The sequence below is a fragment of the Saccostrea cucullata genome, unplaced genomic scaffold, assembly GCF_032062105.1.
Source record: "Saccostrea cucullata isolate Sc308-1 unplaced genomic scaffold, CSIRO_AGI_Scuc_v1 ctg4925, whole genome shotgun sequence".
Classification (NCBI taxonomy): Eukaryota; Metazoa; Mollusca; class Bivalvia; order Ostreida; family Ostreidae; genus Saccostrea; species Saccostrea cuccullata.
In genome coordinates, this window is record NW_026920346.1 from 65,278 (window position 1) to 81,072 (window position 15,795).

At 33.4% G+C, this 15,795-nt stretch overlaps 1 protein-coding gene across 1 annotated transcript; it reads right to left on the minus strand.

Annotated features, from left to right (window-relative positions):
- Window positions 1–437: 437 nt before the first annotated feature.
- Window positions 438–12,479, minus strand: LOC134247502 (calpain-9-like). The gene is made up of 17 exons (XM_062729857.1): window positions 12,000–12,479; window positions 9,269–9,350; window positions 8,110–8,371; window positions 7,718–7,898; window positions 7,206–7,289; window positions 6,897–6,997; window positions 6,545–6,622; window positions 5,784–5,941; window positions 5,131–5,291; window positions 4,602–4,813; window positions 3,325–3,427; window positions 2,940–2,997; window positions 2,312–2,370; window positions 1,863–1,931; window positions 1,549–1,744; window positions 1,310–1,362; window positions 438–1,132 (listed from the first exon to the last, which is right to left on the minus strand). Exons 1-17 carry the CDS (start codon window positions 12,372–12,374, stop codon window positions 1,109–1,111), a joined length of 2,256 nt encoding a protein of 751 aa, XP_062585841.1. The 5' UTR covers window positions 12,375–12,479; the 3' UTR covers window positions 438–1,108.
- Between the last annotated feature and the right edge of the window lie 3,316 nt (window positions 12,480–15,795).

Below are 15,795 nucleotides of genomic sequence, written 5' to 3' on the forward strand. Positions count from 1 at the left end.
TAAAATAAATTTCTGTAAAAAATATGTTGATAGATAAAAATGAATTTTTATGGTTATTCCGTGAGCTTAAAAATATACGAAAGGATAAGACAAAGTTTGTTGTGCTAGGTATGAAAATGCTCTGGGAAAAATTTCTTATAACTTGTGAAATAATTATTTTAAAAAATCAGTATAAATTACATTTTAATCCCTGGACAGTTTTTAAAGGTTGATATGCTTGTTTAAAGTAATGCTCAATAATATTAGAGCATAACCTGTGGGTGTGTGGAGGACCCTTAATACAATTTTATTAGAAACCAATTTATAAAACTTAAAATAGGCTTAAAAAACAATAAAAATGTTCAATATCAGATCTCAAAAACTTGAATTTAAAAAAAATGCAAAATATGATATATTGTATATATTATATAATTAGATACAAATACAACCAAAAGATCTCATTAGAAATAAATACATGTAGAGCATGAAACAACAAAATACAGATCTTCATAACACTGATACAGTAATACAACAATGAAATGTAAAGATGGAATAATATTAGAATATCACATAAAAATATCAACAAACACAAAGTCATGTAAATTAAATGTGCAGGAATTAAACTGCATTCTGAAACAATTAGAATAAAACTGTTTAAACTTCAAAAGAAATAAATGGGGTATGTTTTGAATGATATCTTCCAGTACTTAACTGTAAATTGATTTAGCTGCCGATTTCTGATGCATGAAATCTTAAATATTTGGAATGGTCTGAAGTCATGTATTGTTTTTAAAAACAAATTCTAAAACAAACCAAGATAAGATCATTAAATACTCCTTTATAATAATATAAATATTTGTGTATTGAATAAATGAATACACTACCCTGAGATTTTTTAAATGATGTACATTGTAAACCCTGTTTATTCCCTAAAACAGAAAAAAAAAAACTTCGGTTATAAAACTGAGCATATTATCTTTTCACAAAGAAACGTATGTCACTGCATTGCACTCATTGCATCATGGACTCAGTTTTCATATGAAATTGCTGCATTGCATGATGGGAGTCTGGATCATTATCACAGTCAGCTTGATATAGTCATTTACCCCTGGGGTGTGGCCTGATAATATCATGATACACCTTTCTGCAACCACTGAAATATAAAATTTACAATCTTAAGCACTTTTTTCACATTCTTTTATCATTAGAAGTATACAGACATTATTATTTCTTAGAATAAGAAATTCCACTCTGAAAATGGAATAGGATGGGTAAAAATTGAGAGAATTCTTTCAGACTTGGAGAAGTTGGAATGTATCAATTAATTTACCTGTGACAAAGAGAGGGTAATTTGTTCATTTTTCTTCAACTTGCTAAATTCATCTGAAATTTAGAAAAAAAAAGTGATATCATAAACAAAAACTAGTCAAAATTTGAATTTGTGCAAAAAGAAAAAGGATCATATTTAAATGATCAGTCAATATTTTAGCTATCTATATGTATGTTCCAAGTAATTGTGTTCCATAATGGAACTTCCATGATTGATAATTTCATACACCTTCTACTCACTAAAGCGTTTCATCAGACGAGCGAGACAGATGAAGTAGTTGTCCAGACTGACACAGAATTTCTCATCCGCGTACCACCAAACCAGGGACCTCATGGTGGAATTATCTACCTTGAATCCTGCTGCACCCAGAACCCGTCTGAGCTCAAACGAGTTGAGCATGCCTGAGCCATCGACATCATACTGATAAAACAACCTCTGTAACAAAACATAATCAAACAATGTTTTCAACAACAATTTTATCCTCACAAATTTTTTTTTCGAATTTGAGTAGACTTCTTATCAATTTTTAAACAAATGACTTTTCAGTTCTAACCTTCCAACTACGAAGTAAATTCCACAGGTACAAGAATTCTGTGAAACCAAGTTTACCCGATCCATCAACCTGAAAGCTTGTTTAGGAAATTATATACCTTGTTTATTTGTTCAGCTGCTAAATATTGAAGTTAACTTCTATGAAATTCAAACTTTTATGTTTATAACCAAATATTGAAAATTTAAATTTAATTAAAATCTGATAAGCAATTTCATGAGATGAATTAAATATTCACTGTAAAAAGATATTTAAAAAAATGATATCAATGTATAACATATCAGTCTATTTAAATAGAATGTTTTCAAAGAATATAATCACATGGTTTTCAAATTGTAAGAATCTAGAACACACAAAGTAAAGGGGAAGATAACTCCTATTTCATCTTTACTTTTAGCTGAATGTATCATACTTGTATACTCAAGTGTTTGCAATGTGTATAGAAAGGATACATCCATTAAAGCTACGAAGGATTTACAGGCCTGGAGTCCCAGGAGATGATGTAAAGGTTCTGTAAAAAATATTTATCCATTCATCAAATTTATAACTACTGCATGTAATTATAAAATAAACTTACTGGCTTATTTTTCCAAAATATCACAATAATTCATGAAAGCCCTACACACATTTTCTACTTTGAAGTGTAAATGAATGTTTGGATGCTTGAATATTATTGTTATGTATTCTTTAACATTGCTTACATTTCTGTTACTGCAATTTAAAAGTTTGAACAAATGAACAAAAAACTTCTGGAATTTATACTTATGCACCTATATACTGATATTTTAGTCTCCGTTCACAATATGTCCCATGCAATAGAATACTGTATAGGGGGAAATAAACTTGCGGTGTTAATATTCGCTATATTCACGGTGTTGATGAAACTGTGAATTCAAGAAACAGTGAATAAGTTTTCAATAGGTATAGATAGGGGTGGAAACTTTAATAATACACAAATTCTGCAAATTCAAGAAATCGCAACAGTGTCAGGAAAGAGAAAAACGTGAAAATTACAACCCGTGAAATTAATCCCCTATACAGTATCATAATATCCAGGTATACCGTAATAAACAACCTCACCTTTCTGTAAAGCTTCGTTTAAGGCTGTCTGTAATTCAAACGCATTCACTTCCATGTCCTGTAACAAGAGATTAAATCAATTACTTGAAAAATAACATATTGTTTGTATTACAAGGGCAGATAAAGAGTTAATTCAAATAAGATATAAAATCTGAGAAATTCCTCATATTCAGATACGTTCAATATATCAGTACATTACTCATTTCATTAATTTCAGTACAAAACTTGTATTTTGTATCCCAGTGATTAATTACCTCTATCATAAATTAAATCATTTCTTCCATCTACTACACAGGAACATACACTGTATATCTCCTGGTAAAATCACGAGTTTACAATCTTTTGACAGCATGTAAGGAAGTCAAATAAACTAAGTAAGAGTTACCTCCCCTGAAACTGAGTGAAAGAAGCGTTTGAAGTGATCCTCCTTGTCTTTGTCAGTAGAGGGGAGGGGCATCTCTTCTCTCACCGGGGCCTCGTCCACCTCTCTAGAAAAAAAGAACATTTCTATACTTTTAAATTATTAAACTTCCTTGAGCGTAAAGAGCCTTAGCGCATTTGATAGTCACTTTTGCCTACTCTAGAAATGATTTTTAAATACATTATTTAACCAATTTTTTTGTCATACAATGTTAGTTTATACATGCCTTAAAGCAAATCACCCAATAATAATATTCAAATATTGATAGTTCCATCATATGATAGATATAAAAATCATTCAGTTTATAATGAGAATATAGTAAATACTGAGGTGCCCCCCTTAACAATGTGAAAATGTAGCTAAAGACCATCCTTAACCAGAAAAACAACTTCTGAATAATTTTATTTGGATATGACTGCACTTCATTACGCTTAGATAATTTTGGTTAAAGGTGGACTTTATATTGAAAATGTTGAAAATATGTTTTTAATTTTTCTTCTAAAATTATTTCAAAATTCAACAATTTGTCTTAATTTTATCCAATTGATTGCCAAGACTTCGTGGCATAGTGGTATGATTGCTGGATTGAAGATATAATGATCGTGAGTTCGAGTCTCACTGTGCGTATATTACGATTTTATTTTTTTCTCGTGTGCATTTTCCTATGTTTTCTTTTATTATTTTATAATACATGTATAAAAAAATTTTAGAAGAGATATATAATGTAGCATTACACATTGAAAGTTTATCTTGGAGAAAAACAGTCTTAATTTAATGATCCAAAATCATAGCTGCTAGCCTGTTTTATTTTTAAGGTTTTCAAACAATCTTGTTTAGAATAAAAGTATTGGACAAATAAAATTACTGTCATGCAACAAACTTGCAACTATGAAAATATAACACTGGTTCACAAATGTTTACATACATGTGGATTGATTTTGATTTGAAAAGGTACATGTATCTATAAATAGAAACAGGTGATTTCCTTTTAAATACTTGTGTAGGCCGAGTCGTCGGTAAGGCAGCTATGGCTCTTTTGATCTTCCTAAAAACAAATGTCCTTAACTGATCTTAAAAAAGTTAACATTATCTACATTAAATTTTGTTAATGGGTTACATGCATATATGTATATGTTTTTTGCTTTTCTTGAATATGGGATTTTATAGAAAAATTCCAGCACTTCCTTTTTTCTAACATGATATTCTTTGTAGATTTTTTTTTACTCTAAAGCATTACTTACTCAACAGCATTTCTGTTCTCAAAAAAGAACCTTAGATAAAAATCGGCTTCCTCATTCTGGTCCCACGTACAGGGTACCACAACGTAATCCCCGGGGGGTAGGGACAGCCGGGCGATTCTCTGACGCATGTTGATAAAGTGACCGCTAGATTCCACGCTCTGATTGGTATCAAAGAATTCTCTCTTTAGGGGAACAGTGTGATCTCGTGATAACTAAAATAGAAAATAAATAATAAAAATGTCTTTTTTTTCCAATACACTTGAACTTAAGAATATTTTGAAGTCATTTGAAAATTCAAACCACCATTTTTCCTACATGCATGTATTTTATACGTATACCCCAAGTTTTTAGACAATATCATAAATCCTGGAATATCTCAATTTCTTTCCTTGATTTCTCCAACTTCCAGACAATGATCCAGGTTAGACTATGCATATACCTTCATACAATTATTAGGAGTGAACATTCATAGCCTATAATCTTCTTGATAAATAAAATAAAGAAGATCATTCTATGAGTTTAATTTTACCCTATACACAAGGAATCCTATGTAGATGAGCTTCTCTCCCCTGTGTTTGATTTTCCGTCGGTCTTTCTGCATCAACTGAACGATAAAGCTACACACTTTGTCGCCGTCCTCATCTGTGTCTGACAAGGTCACCTTGAAGTGGGGGTTCGTCCAATGAGAATCTACAACAGACAAAAGAAAATAATTCACATGAAAACACGCCAAGTAAACAGACAGGGTTTAATCTTACCTCTCTGATGTAAAAATCAAATTATTATTATTAAGGAAATTCTTTTTTTTTCTTCCAAAGTATAAACTTCCAAATTAAAATGGGATAAATACTATATACCATAAAAGTTTACATTCATAGAACTTTGAATACTTTTATGTACCCCCTACTTCCTCCTTCTGTCCCCTTAAACACTCAACATTAAACCATCTCTCCAAAGGAGTTTGTTAACTTAATCCTGATACTTGAGTCAAGAACCATATGTGCCAGGTTTTATTAAAAATTAACCTTGTCCTTATTGAGGTTCCTCCCCACTGCAGACTTTGCCCTGTATTTACCCAACCCAACACCTTCCATTAAACCCCCCTCTTCTGATAATCATGAGTACTCACCCCTGTATTTAGGCCTCCCCCTGGCATTACCTCTGGTAACTCTGACTACTTACCTCTGTACTTAGGTCTCCCTCCAGCATTAAACCCCCTCATCCATCGCTCATGATACTCTGCTGTGTGCCACTGTTTAGGCATCTCTACTGGAGAGTCAGGGGTCAGGTTACAGACGTCTAACGAATCAAAGTTACGCATAAAGTCTGTAAACTCCATCCTGTGTAAAAAAAATAATCAAAGTTACGCATAAAGTCTGTAAACTCCATCCTGTGTAAAAAAATAATCAAAGTTACGCATAAAGTCTGTAAACTCCATCCTGTGTAAAAAAATAATCAAAGTTACGCATAAAGTCTGTAAACTCCATCCTGTGTAAAAAAATAATCAAAGTTATACACATAAAGTCTGTAAATTCCATCCTGTGTGAAAAAATAATCAAAGTTACGCATAAAGTCTGTAAACTCTATCCTGTATAATAATCAGAGTTATGCATTAATGCTGTTAACTCCATCCTGTAAAACAATCATAAACCTATCAAATTATCTTATAAACAGAGAAATGTGTATATGAAATATGAAAGAGTATACAAAAAATTTCTACATTGAATTCTGTTACTATCTCACTTAAAGATTGTATAGAAATATGCTCTGATTGTAATGTTATTGAAAATAATTATGATCCCCATGAAAATCTTCATTCAATGATGCTTATTCATTGATCATGAACAAATCTGTATCTGATCCCTGATTCAAGGTTAAGGTATCTGTACCTGTACCTACAGCCTCTGACAGATCTGATTCTGTCCATTTAATTAATTATTTACCAGAACTCGCCGTCATCCCTGAAGATCAGCCCCATCTTCTCTCTGTCGTCGGCTGGAATACTGTTCCATTCTCGTGATCTGAAAGCACAATTTATACCTAAATTAGTGTCCTTGACCATAGAATTCAAAACCCTCCCCCCACACCTGTCCCTGACTGTAGACACACACTCCATCATCCAAACAACCCCCTTACTATACACCTGTCCCTCATTTCTGAAACACCCTCCACTCAACCCCCTCAGCACCCACCTAATTCTATTGTAGACACACCCTTCATCTTCCACACAATCCCATGCCCCCACAGCCTGACTGCTGACACACGCTCTACGCAATCCCTCCCTGCCCCCCTCACCTGTCCCCCCAGGCTCCCCTCCACTCCACTTTGTTCCCCCAGGGATTTCGGACTCGTATCAATGTGATAGGTGTCTCTCTGTTGTCAGTCATCAACAAAATCTGAAGAGAAAAATTGTTAATTACTGGCAGTACACAGATAAGAAGTAAACAAAGATGTCATTTGGACCTCTTTTCCTCTTTGAAAAAAATGACATCACAGAAACTTCACTTTTAACATCTTACAACTTTTTATTTGGCAGTGAACATAAGCAGGAACATGTATGTTTATTTTGGCCTATAATACTTTAACATTAATATCAACACTTACCTCCCTTAGATCTGTGACACTGTATGCGTGCCCTGCCACCAAACCACTAGGCAGTTTCTGTTCACCTTGGTGACCTTTTACTGGCTGTAAACATACAATATTTTACTTTTAAAAAATCTGCATTCCAGAAAACTCAGTATTAATCATTGATATCAGAGGTTAAATTTTTTTTTAAATCTACCTTCCAGAATAATTTCAGATTTGATTTATTGTCATACAATGAGAGGATACTGTGAGAATACCTTTAAAGCCAAACAGATTGACATAAAAAACACCACAACATTTGCTTCATGACTTATGATTAAAATACATGCAGATGACAAAATGGCCAAATAGCAATCATATCACTGACATTGATACCTCAGCCATCCACTGGAAGTTTCACTTACAGACACTGTCATTTTAGTGTCAAACAACCAATCAGTGACATTTTACTTACATTGATGCCACAACCAATCAGTGATGGTTTCACTAACATTGATGTCACAACCAATCAGTGACATTTTACTTACATTGATGCCACAACCAATCAGTGACTGTCTGTCCAGGGCTTTGAACAAAATGTTGACAATATTCCTAGGAACGTTAGCATTGCTTCCCCTGAGTGTATACCCCTCACATATCCCCCCAGTGAAGTCCGTCAGAGCGTCCGCCACATTACCTCCCTTTAAAGCTTCATAGGAGCCATACAATCTGCCAAAAAAACAAATTAATATAGGAATGTTGCTTGTGAAATGATAATGTGAACATTGTTTCAAGTAGTCAAATTCTAGTGCAATTGTCAGTCACATATCTATGCAACAATAAATTACACACTAATTGGATGTTCTTTTATGGACCACTGACCATGCATACTTTCTTTGACAGTGTGGACTTTTTAAAAAATCATTTTTAATTTGCTTACTTTGCATATGCTTTCTCCATTAGTGCTGCCCAAAATTCATTTTTGTGTAGAGAGTGAACAAACATGAGTTGTCCGCGATACGTCGGTAATCGATCATCTACTACCACCTCAACCCACTTCCCAAAATGCCAGAAATTAAATCGGAAGATTCCCGCGTACCAGCCATCCTGAAAACCTTGGTCCGCCGGAACAACGCGACGAAATAATTCCCGATGATCTGGACTCGTTAAACAGGCAATGGCAGACACCACCCAGCAGTCACCTGGTCAAAGAAAGACAACTCTTAAAACATATCAAAGTGTTACCTGGTCAAAGAAAAACAACTCTTAAAACAAGATGTGTTTGTGAAACACTATGTGCCTGGCGGCAACAAAGTTCAAAAAATCTATTTTTAGCATATTGGTCACAGTCAAGGTCACAAGGTCATTGATCTTGGAATCATTTGAAAGAACTTAATCGGTGGAGTATGCATACCAAATATGAATTCCCTACCTCCTATGGTTCAAAAGTTATGGCAAAAAGTGTAAAAAGCTATTTTTAGCATATACCGTAAATCTGGAAATTTTTGCTGTAGATAAATTTTTAGCAAATTTGTGAGTTCATCAAATTCGCAAAAATATTTTACTTAAAAATAAATTACCCATAAGGAAATGTAAACAAAGCAGTGGACATTCGCAAAATATTGAAACGTAAAAATTAATCAACACCATTTTGACCAGAATTCGCAAAATAAAATCGACGTAAAAATTTCCAGATTTACGGTAGGTCACAGTCAAGGTCACAAGATCATTGACTTGTCGTCATTTGAAAGGACTTTATAAGTGGAGTAAGTATACCAAATATGAAGTCCCTATCTCCTATGGTTCAAAAGTTATGACAAACAGTGGAAAAAGCTATTTTTAGCATATAGGTCACAGTCAAGGTCACAAGGTCATTGACCTTCATGTCATGTGAAAGGACTTTATTAGTTGAGTATGCATACCAAATATGAAGTCTCTATCTCTAGACTTATGGTTCAAAAGTTATGGTGACAGGACAAAAACAATATACTCACCGGATCTATCGATCAGGGCGCATAAAAATTAAAGTAAATTATCCTAATGACTGGAGTGGAGATTAATTAAGACTTGACACAGACATTTGTTAATCACGAAATTACCCAAGTCTCCCTGAATGACATCAAACTTGGTGGCGTTGTCCAGAAAGAAAGCTGGCTTTAATCTGTAGTGGCTGGCTATCTCCTACAAAAGTCAACAGAGAAATGATATACAGACAATGATAGCATACAATATCAACTCATAAGGATAAAAAAAATTCTCCATCCTGTGGTTAGCTTGAATCATCATATAGAATATGTTCAAACTTGGTACGGTCCGCTTCTGATAGAATTTGAAGACAAGCAAATGCTCTATCCCTTCCCTACACACCCTAGTCCCTTTTTTGCTTTCCTTTGGGGGAAGGTAGTGTTGGTGGGGGTGGTGGTAAGCTCAAATTAATATACATGTTCTCATAATTGAACAAAAGAAATATACATGTACTATCAACATCAAGTCATTTCTCAACCATCCAAAATATTGTTATATTTTTTTATATAATGTACATGTATATACACTGTATATACTGGTATATATGCACAATTATTCATCATGCTCATATAATTAAATCTGAATTTAAGAAATATTACATATTTTCCGTTCTGCACCCTATTTTTTTTCTCGTTTTTCTTTTGTGTGTGTGTTTTTTGATTAATCTTTGTATGTATTTGTTGTTTTCTTTACACTTTTGTGAGTGCCCCTGTGTATCCCCCTCTGATGTTAGCGGTGATATACAGGTAAATACCTGTCTGATTAAAATCAGTGATGACAGGTAACATGCCCCCAAACAAGACAGGTGATACCTGCAGACTCAGGTAAAACAATACACAAGTATATAGACTATATACTGAATAGAGCCATCTGGGATTGCATTCAAATGTTATCCATAGAAAATGAACCTTATATCGAACATTGGCATTGAGATTGAAAAATAAATTCATAATACATGATATCTAAAATTACCAAACCCTTCTTATATTTTCAAAATACCTACTAAGCTTACATGTGCAAAATACATGTACCTTTAGTCCTAGGCTACACATTACAATGTGCATGTATCAAGTTAAAATCTATCATGTAAGCATTTAATGGGTTAACTTCAGTTAAGATATTACATTACAGGTCAAGTTATGAAATTTCATAAAACAATAATTATAGCAATAAACCTATACACTTAATATCACAGCAATAAAAAAATTAGCCATGATTTTCTCCTGTATAATATTATGGTTTTTCTAACACATTATAAATATTTTTTTTTTTGGGGGGGGGGGGGGGGGGGGGGGTCAGTGAGAGTTGAGTTGGGTACATGATCTAATTTTCATACTTCATGGACTCGATCTTTTGTTTTTCTTTTCATCTCTCTTTTTTTATATGGAAGGGGGGGGGGGGGGGAGTTGCTGTCATTTTGTATAAAACACATAAAAAATAGAAGAAATTTAAAAATTATAAATCATTGTAAGTTGTATTCAGTTTTGGAACAAAAAGTTTCTTGAAATTGAATTCTTTTCATTTATTCTGGTTAACATCTCTATTCATTTCTCTCTATTCCCATGCAGTGCATTGAGTTCCTACTTTTACAATATTTTTTTTGTAATTTAAACTCTCAGGTATGTGGGATATTCTTAAGCCCCCCGACAGAACAGTTGCATTCCTGGGGCGCTCTTTTGTATCGCAACAGATCTTCTTTGAGCGATTATGTAAAGACGGTTGGCCTTTTAATCTAATCAGATAAGTTGTGGACACGCTTGAGTGACTCAGTACAAACTGGACAGAACACTGGGCATAAACACTTAACAGACCAGGATATGCCGAATATTAATTAGTCTAATTGAAAAATTAATATCAAAATTATTAACATGATAAATAAAAGAAATATTACAAGTGATATTATGGAATTTAATAACTTAGGAAATTTTTTGCATTTAACATATTTAAATGGATTTTCAAGACAAATAAATATAAGAAATGAATTTAATTTTTGAAGATTCATGAGGTACAGGAACTACATCAATTCATGCTGGCATATTTAACATGAAGTGCTAACATGCTTCAAAAAATATGCCAGCATAAAACATTGTACATGTAGCTCATGTCCTAGCTCATGAATCTTCAAACATTCAGTGACAGAGTCAGTAATATGCTAATTTAGATATGATGTGCCTACTGTGCACTGCTCAGCGCTAGCATATCTTTCAATGATTTGAAAAATGGAAATTGCTCAATTTAAATAAAATGAATTAATGCTCTTAAAAACACAAAAATGTGACTGATTATTCAGACAAAAAGGAATACCATTTTTTATTAATGATTTTGCTTATTGCTTGCACATTCCAAGATATTAGGGTTAGTCCTCACACACCACTCGATTGATTAGGATTAGTCCTTGCATTGCACAACCCGAGTGAATTAGGGTTAGTCCTCGCACACAATTCCCAAGATATTTAGGTTATTTATACACATGCTTACTGAGAGATAAGACTTTTGTTAATAAAATTCCAGATTTATTTCATTTATTTCTATCAGGCCCTGAATTATCATGATTAGTAGGGCAATGCATTAATGATGTACCAGTTATGTAGGATACAATTTGAATGATGAATATAGGAGGCAATTTCACTTTTGGACACAACACATCAGAATCTTAACGTTTTCTGTAATTTACAGCAAAATAATTGTTGTTTGTGTTGTGTGTGTGTTTTGTTTGTTTTTTTTGTAAAGGGAGGGGGGGGGGGGGGGTTAGAAGAGAGACATACGTCAAAAAAAAAAAAAAAAACTTAAATAACACAATCTTACTGTTGGTCTTTTCCATTCAATTTTGAAAGACGGACTTCTGCTGAAATATACCGAGGTCTCGTGCGCCAAAAACTCCGGATCCTCATACAAGCGTCCGCGCCGGAGGCATTCCGAGCGGATGTTGTCAAAGTTACTCTTCCCACGGTGATGCCGACTGTGGGAGTCCGCCTCCCGCACGTGGGGACGACTGGACACGCCCATGTTGTGGAATTTTTCCAGGGACACGCCGTTATGATACTGGTGTGGGAGCGCATACGGTGGATCATTTGGGTTGTTTTGAATCATAGTGCTCGTGTTTGCATACCCCGGTCCGCTCGTGGCATCCATGTTAGAACCTCCTCGACTCATGCGAGTATTCCCTGCGTGTGATGCCATTCCATTCAAACATAAACCTTATTTTCACCTGGTTTTGCACCTGTACTGTGTTGTGTTTACATGGTTTACGATTCACAAAACCGCTTCCTGTCAGAGACAACAACCTGTTTGAAAGGAGCAATCTGATTGGTTCTAATATTTATAACCATTTTAGCTTGCCAGGGGTCTTGATATAGTGAAAGCAGTAAAAGAGAGAGAGAGAAAGAAGAGCTGAAATATTTGTTGTGTTTTCATAAATAAAATTAATTGGCTAATATAAATAGCAATATATGGGGTGGTACGGGATATATGGTACATTTTGTTTGATTTCATTGTGGTACTTCTAATAAAATCATAATGATTTCATAATGATTTATTGCAAAAAGCCACAGAACTCCCCTCCATCAGACCGGTTTTTCTCATGTTAGACATTGATTTGCTAATAGCAAAAAAAATAAATAAATAAATAATAAATAAAAGAGAGAGAGAGAAAGAAGAGATTCTGAAATATTTGTTGTGTTTTCACTAAATAAAATTAATGTTCTGTGAAAGGCTAATATAAATAGCATGCTGTGTATATATGACATTTTTTAAGAAATTCGGTTGTGAAAGCAACATGGGACCCCCACCCACCTTACAACATAAAAAATTCGGTTCGGATATTTATTTTCCTTTCTTTGTCAAAATTAAGCTTCCAGGTTATCCATATTATTTTTTCCATACTGATGACCCGACAACTTCTATATTAATACGATGCTACATATGTACATGTACATCCAGTTGAATGATACTTTCCTCTACATCTTCCTCCTTCAAACCCCTCACTTCATTTATTCTTTATTATTGGTGAATAAGTATTTATTTCCAATTTTGGGCCCAGAAGGCATACAAAAGCCCAAGTAACAAAATAGAGAGTGAAATTTCTAAATGATAGACATTTACAAAGCCCTATGGCTTTCCATAATTTAATGAACATTAACTATAATGATAAAAATACTCGTATTTCTCATGATAAATCAACTTTTCTTCTTTTAAAACGGCTATGTATGGTGGCATATTTCTGCCCCCTTCATGCAAGATAAATTATGTTAACATGCAAGAAAATTATGTCAACATGCAAGATAATTATATTGACATGCAAGTTACAAATCTTTTAAGAGAATCTGATTTAAATATGGGTAAAATCCCGTGCTGACGCTTGTATCTGACATCGTAGATGCAAGATGCAACATAATTATGAGAAGATGCGATTTACTTATGTTAACATGCGAGATAATTATGTTGACATGCAAGATATTTATGTATCGAATCAACTGAGATATATACACTCCCTATATGCAGGTGATGAAGGTATATTGCTGCATAAGTAAGGGAAGTTGACGATAGAAAAGTTTAAGAAATCACGTTTATAAATCATATAACTTGGTTTTGAGGTTACTATTAACGTCTTTTTCAAGTAGAATATCCAAGTATGAAACCGATGTGTCAGACTCTGTGGTATCTTTTATCTCAAGCTCTCCTGGATATATCGTTTATCATATAACTTGGTACGTAGGAATGTAAATTACCATTGTTAATTGACAATACGTCGTCGTCGATATATCTGAAGGTCGAGTTGAAGGCCACAGCAAGTGTTTTCTTCTTTTCACGCATAAGACTTTGCATGAATTCTGCTTCATATGAATACAAATTATGTCTGTTAATAACGGAGCGCAATTGGTTCCCATGGGAATTCCAATAGATTTTTGGAAGAACCCACATAGATATTGTCAATCAGAAACTCAAGCATCTTCTTGATGTCAACTTCAGAGTACTTATGTGTGCAATCAGAATCTTTTTTAACAAAATAATTTTGCAAATGACCAATGACAAGGTTTGTAAATTAACGAGTTCCATCTTTATTGAAAAAGCAGCTGTCAATGATATCTAAAAGCTTGGATATTAATTTATCGTGGGGAATGGTTGTGTATAAAGTTGAGAAGTCGCAAGTTTTTAAGCTGTTGATTTTGGTAAAACCTTGTGATTTCAAATTGTCTAAAAGTTCTTTTGAATTTTTTAGTATCCACATCTGATTCACACAACTTCTTGAATACTGTGAAGTTTTTTTCTATCAATATTTTAGTGAGCAAAAGACCGATGAACATTTCTAGAACCCACAATGTGTCTTTGTTGTAAGCTTAGAAGTTTCGGAATCCAATATATATAAGGTAGTTCAAATTCATTTTGGCTCTGTGGGAATATTAAAAATATTCAAAACGGACACATGATTTTGAAGAATTTGTATATGCAATGTTTTTATCCAAGTTCTTGTAGAATACAATTATATAATCCGTACAAACGAAGACAATGTTGTTACCTGTTTTTCAGCAAAAAAATGATCCATCGAAAATTGATAACACAGAAGGAAAATTGCCCCCTCAATCTTTTAAACGACACGTAGATCTATACATTTTATAGCACAAGGTGTCAACGTCTTGAAGTTATTTCCTTCACTAATTTTCATAAGAATCCATAACATTTATGAAATTCCGACGCCAGTTGAAGGATCGGAGTTTACCTATGTTTAGGACCTTTTAAAATAAGTGATCTAAGGTCCTCATTATTAACTATATTTACGTCACCTGTAATATAACGTGTCCTGCAAGACTATAGTTGTATGCAGAACACGATGGAGGATTTGTTTGTATCCAGGTCATGTAAAGTTTTTTTGTAATTGAAAAGTTTGGAAGCAACGGTCGATGTATTTTTGTACTTTCAATGAAAAAATAGAATGATCAGGTGAATTAAAATGTTTGTATAAAAGCTGCTGACCACCATGATTTATTTTCTGATATTCTTTTGGCTCTTGGTTTCCCAAACATAAACAAGTCCACACAGATTATACTCAATTCCATAGACAGCGATTAATATTGCATAAACTTACACATGTGTTGTTAACATAATTATCTTACATGTTGACATAATTATCTTGCATGTTAATATAAATAAGTTGCATGTTGACATAATAGTCTTACATGTTGACATAATTATCCATTTGTTAATATAAATAAATCCAATGGTTCCCACTTTTTTGTAGTAAAATCACAATTTATATAATGAAAACAGTAATTACAAACGAAGACTTTAAATTAAAAAATGTTGTTACCTGCTTTGTCAGATAATAAATTATTTATTGATAAAAAGTGAACCAGTATATTTTTCTGTAATGATCAATGTCTCATCATGTGTTTATTGTATTTTTTTTTATATCTAGTAAATATTATTGAACACAGAAGGATAGATGGTTTTCTAATTACTGTAAAAACCAATTAACTAATCAAAACATCTTTTAATACGCGATTTTTAAAAATAGATCTAATACATTTTATCCATTCTGACATAAAGGTGTCAAGTTAAACGTTCTTCTTTTTCATATCTGGCCATATCAATGGTACATGAGGTT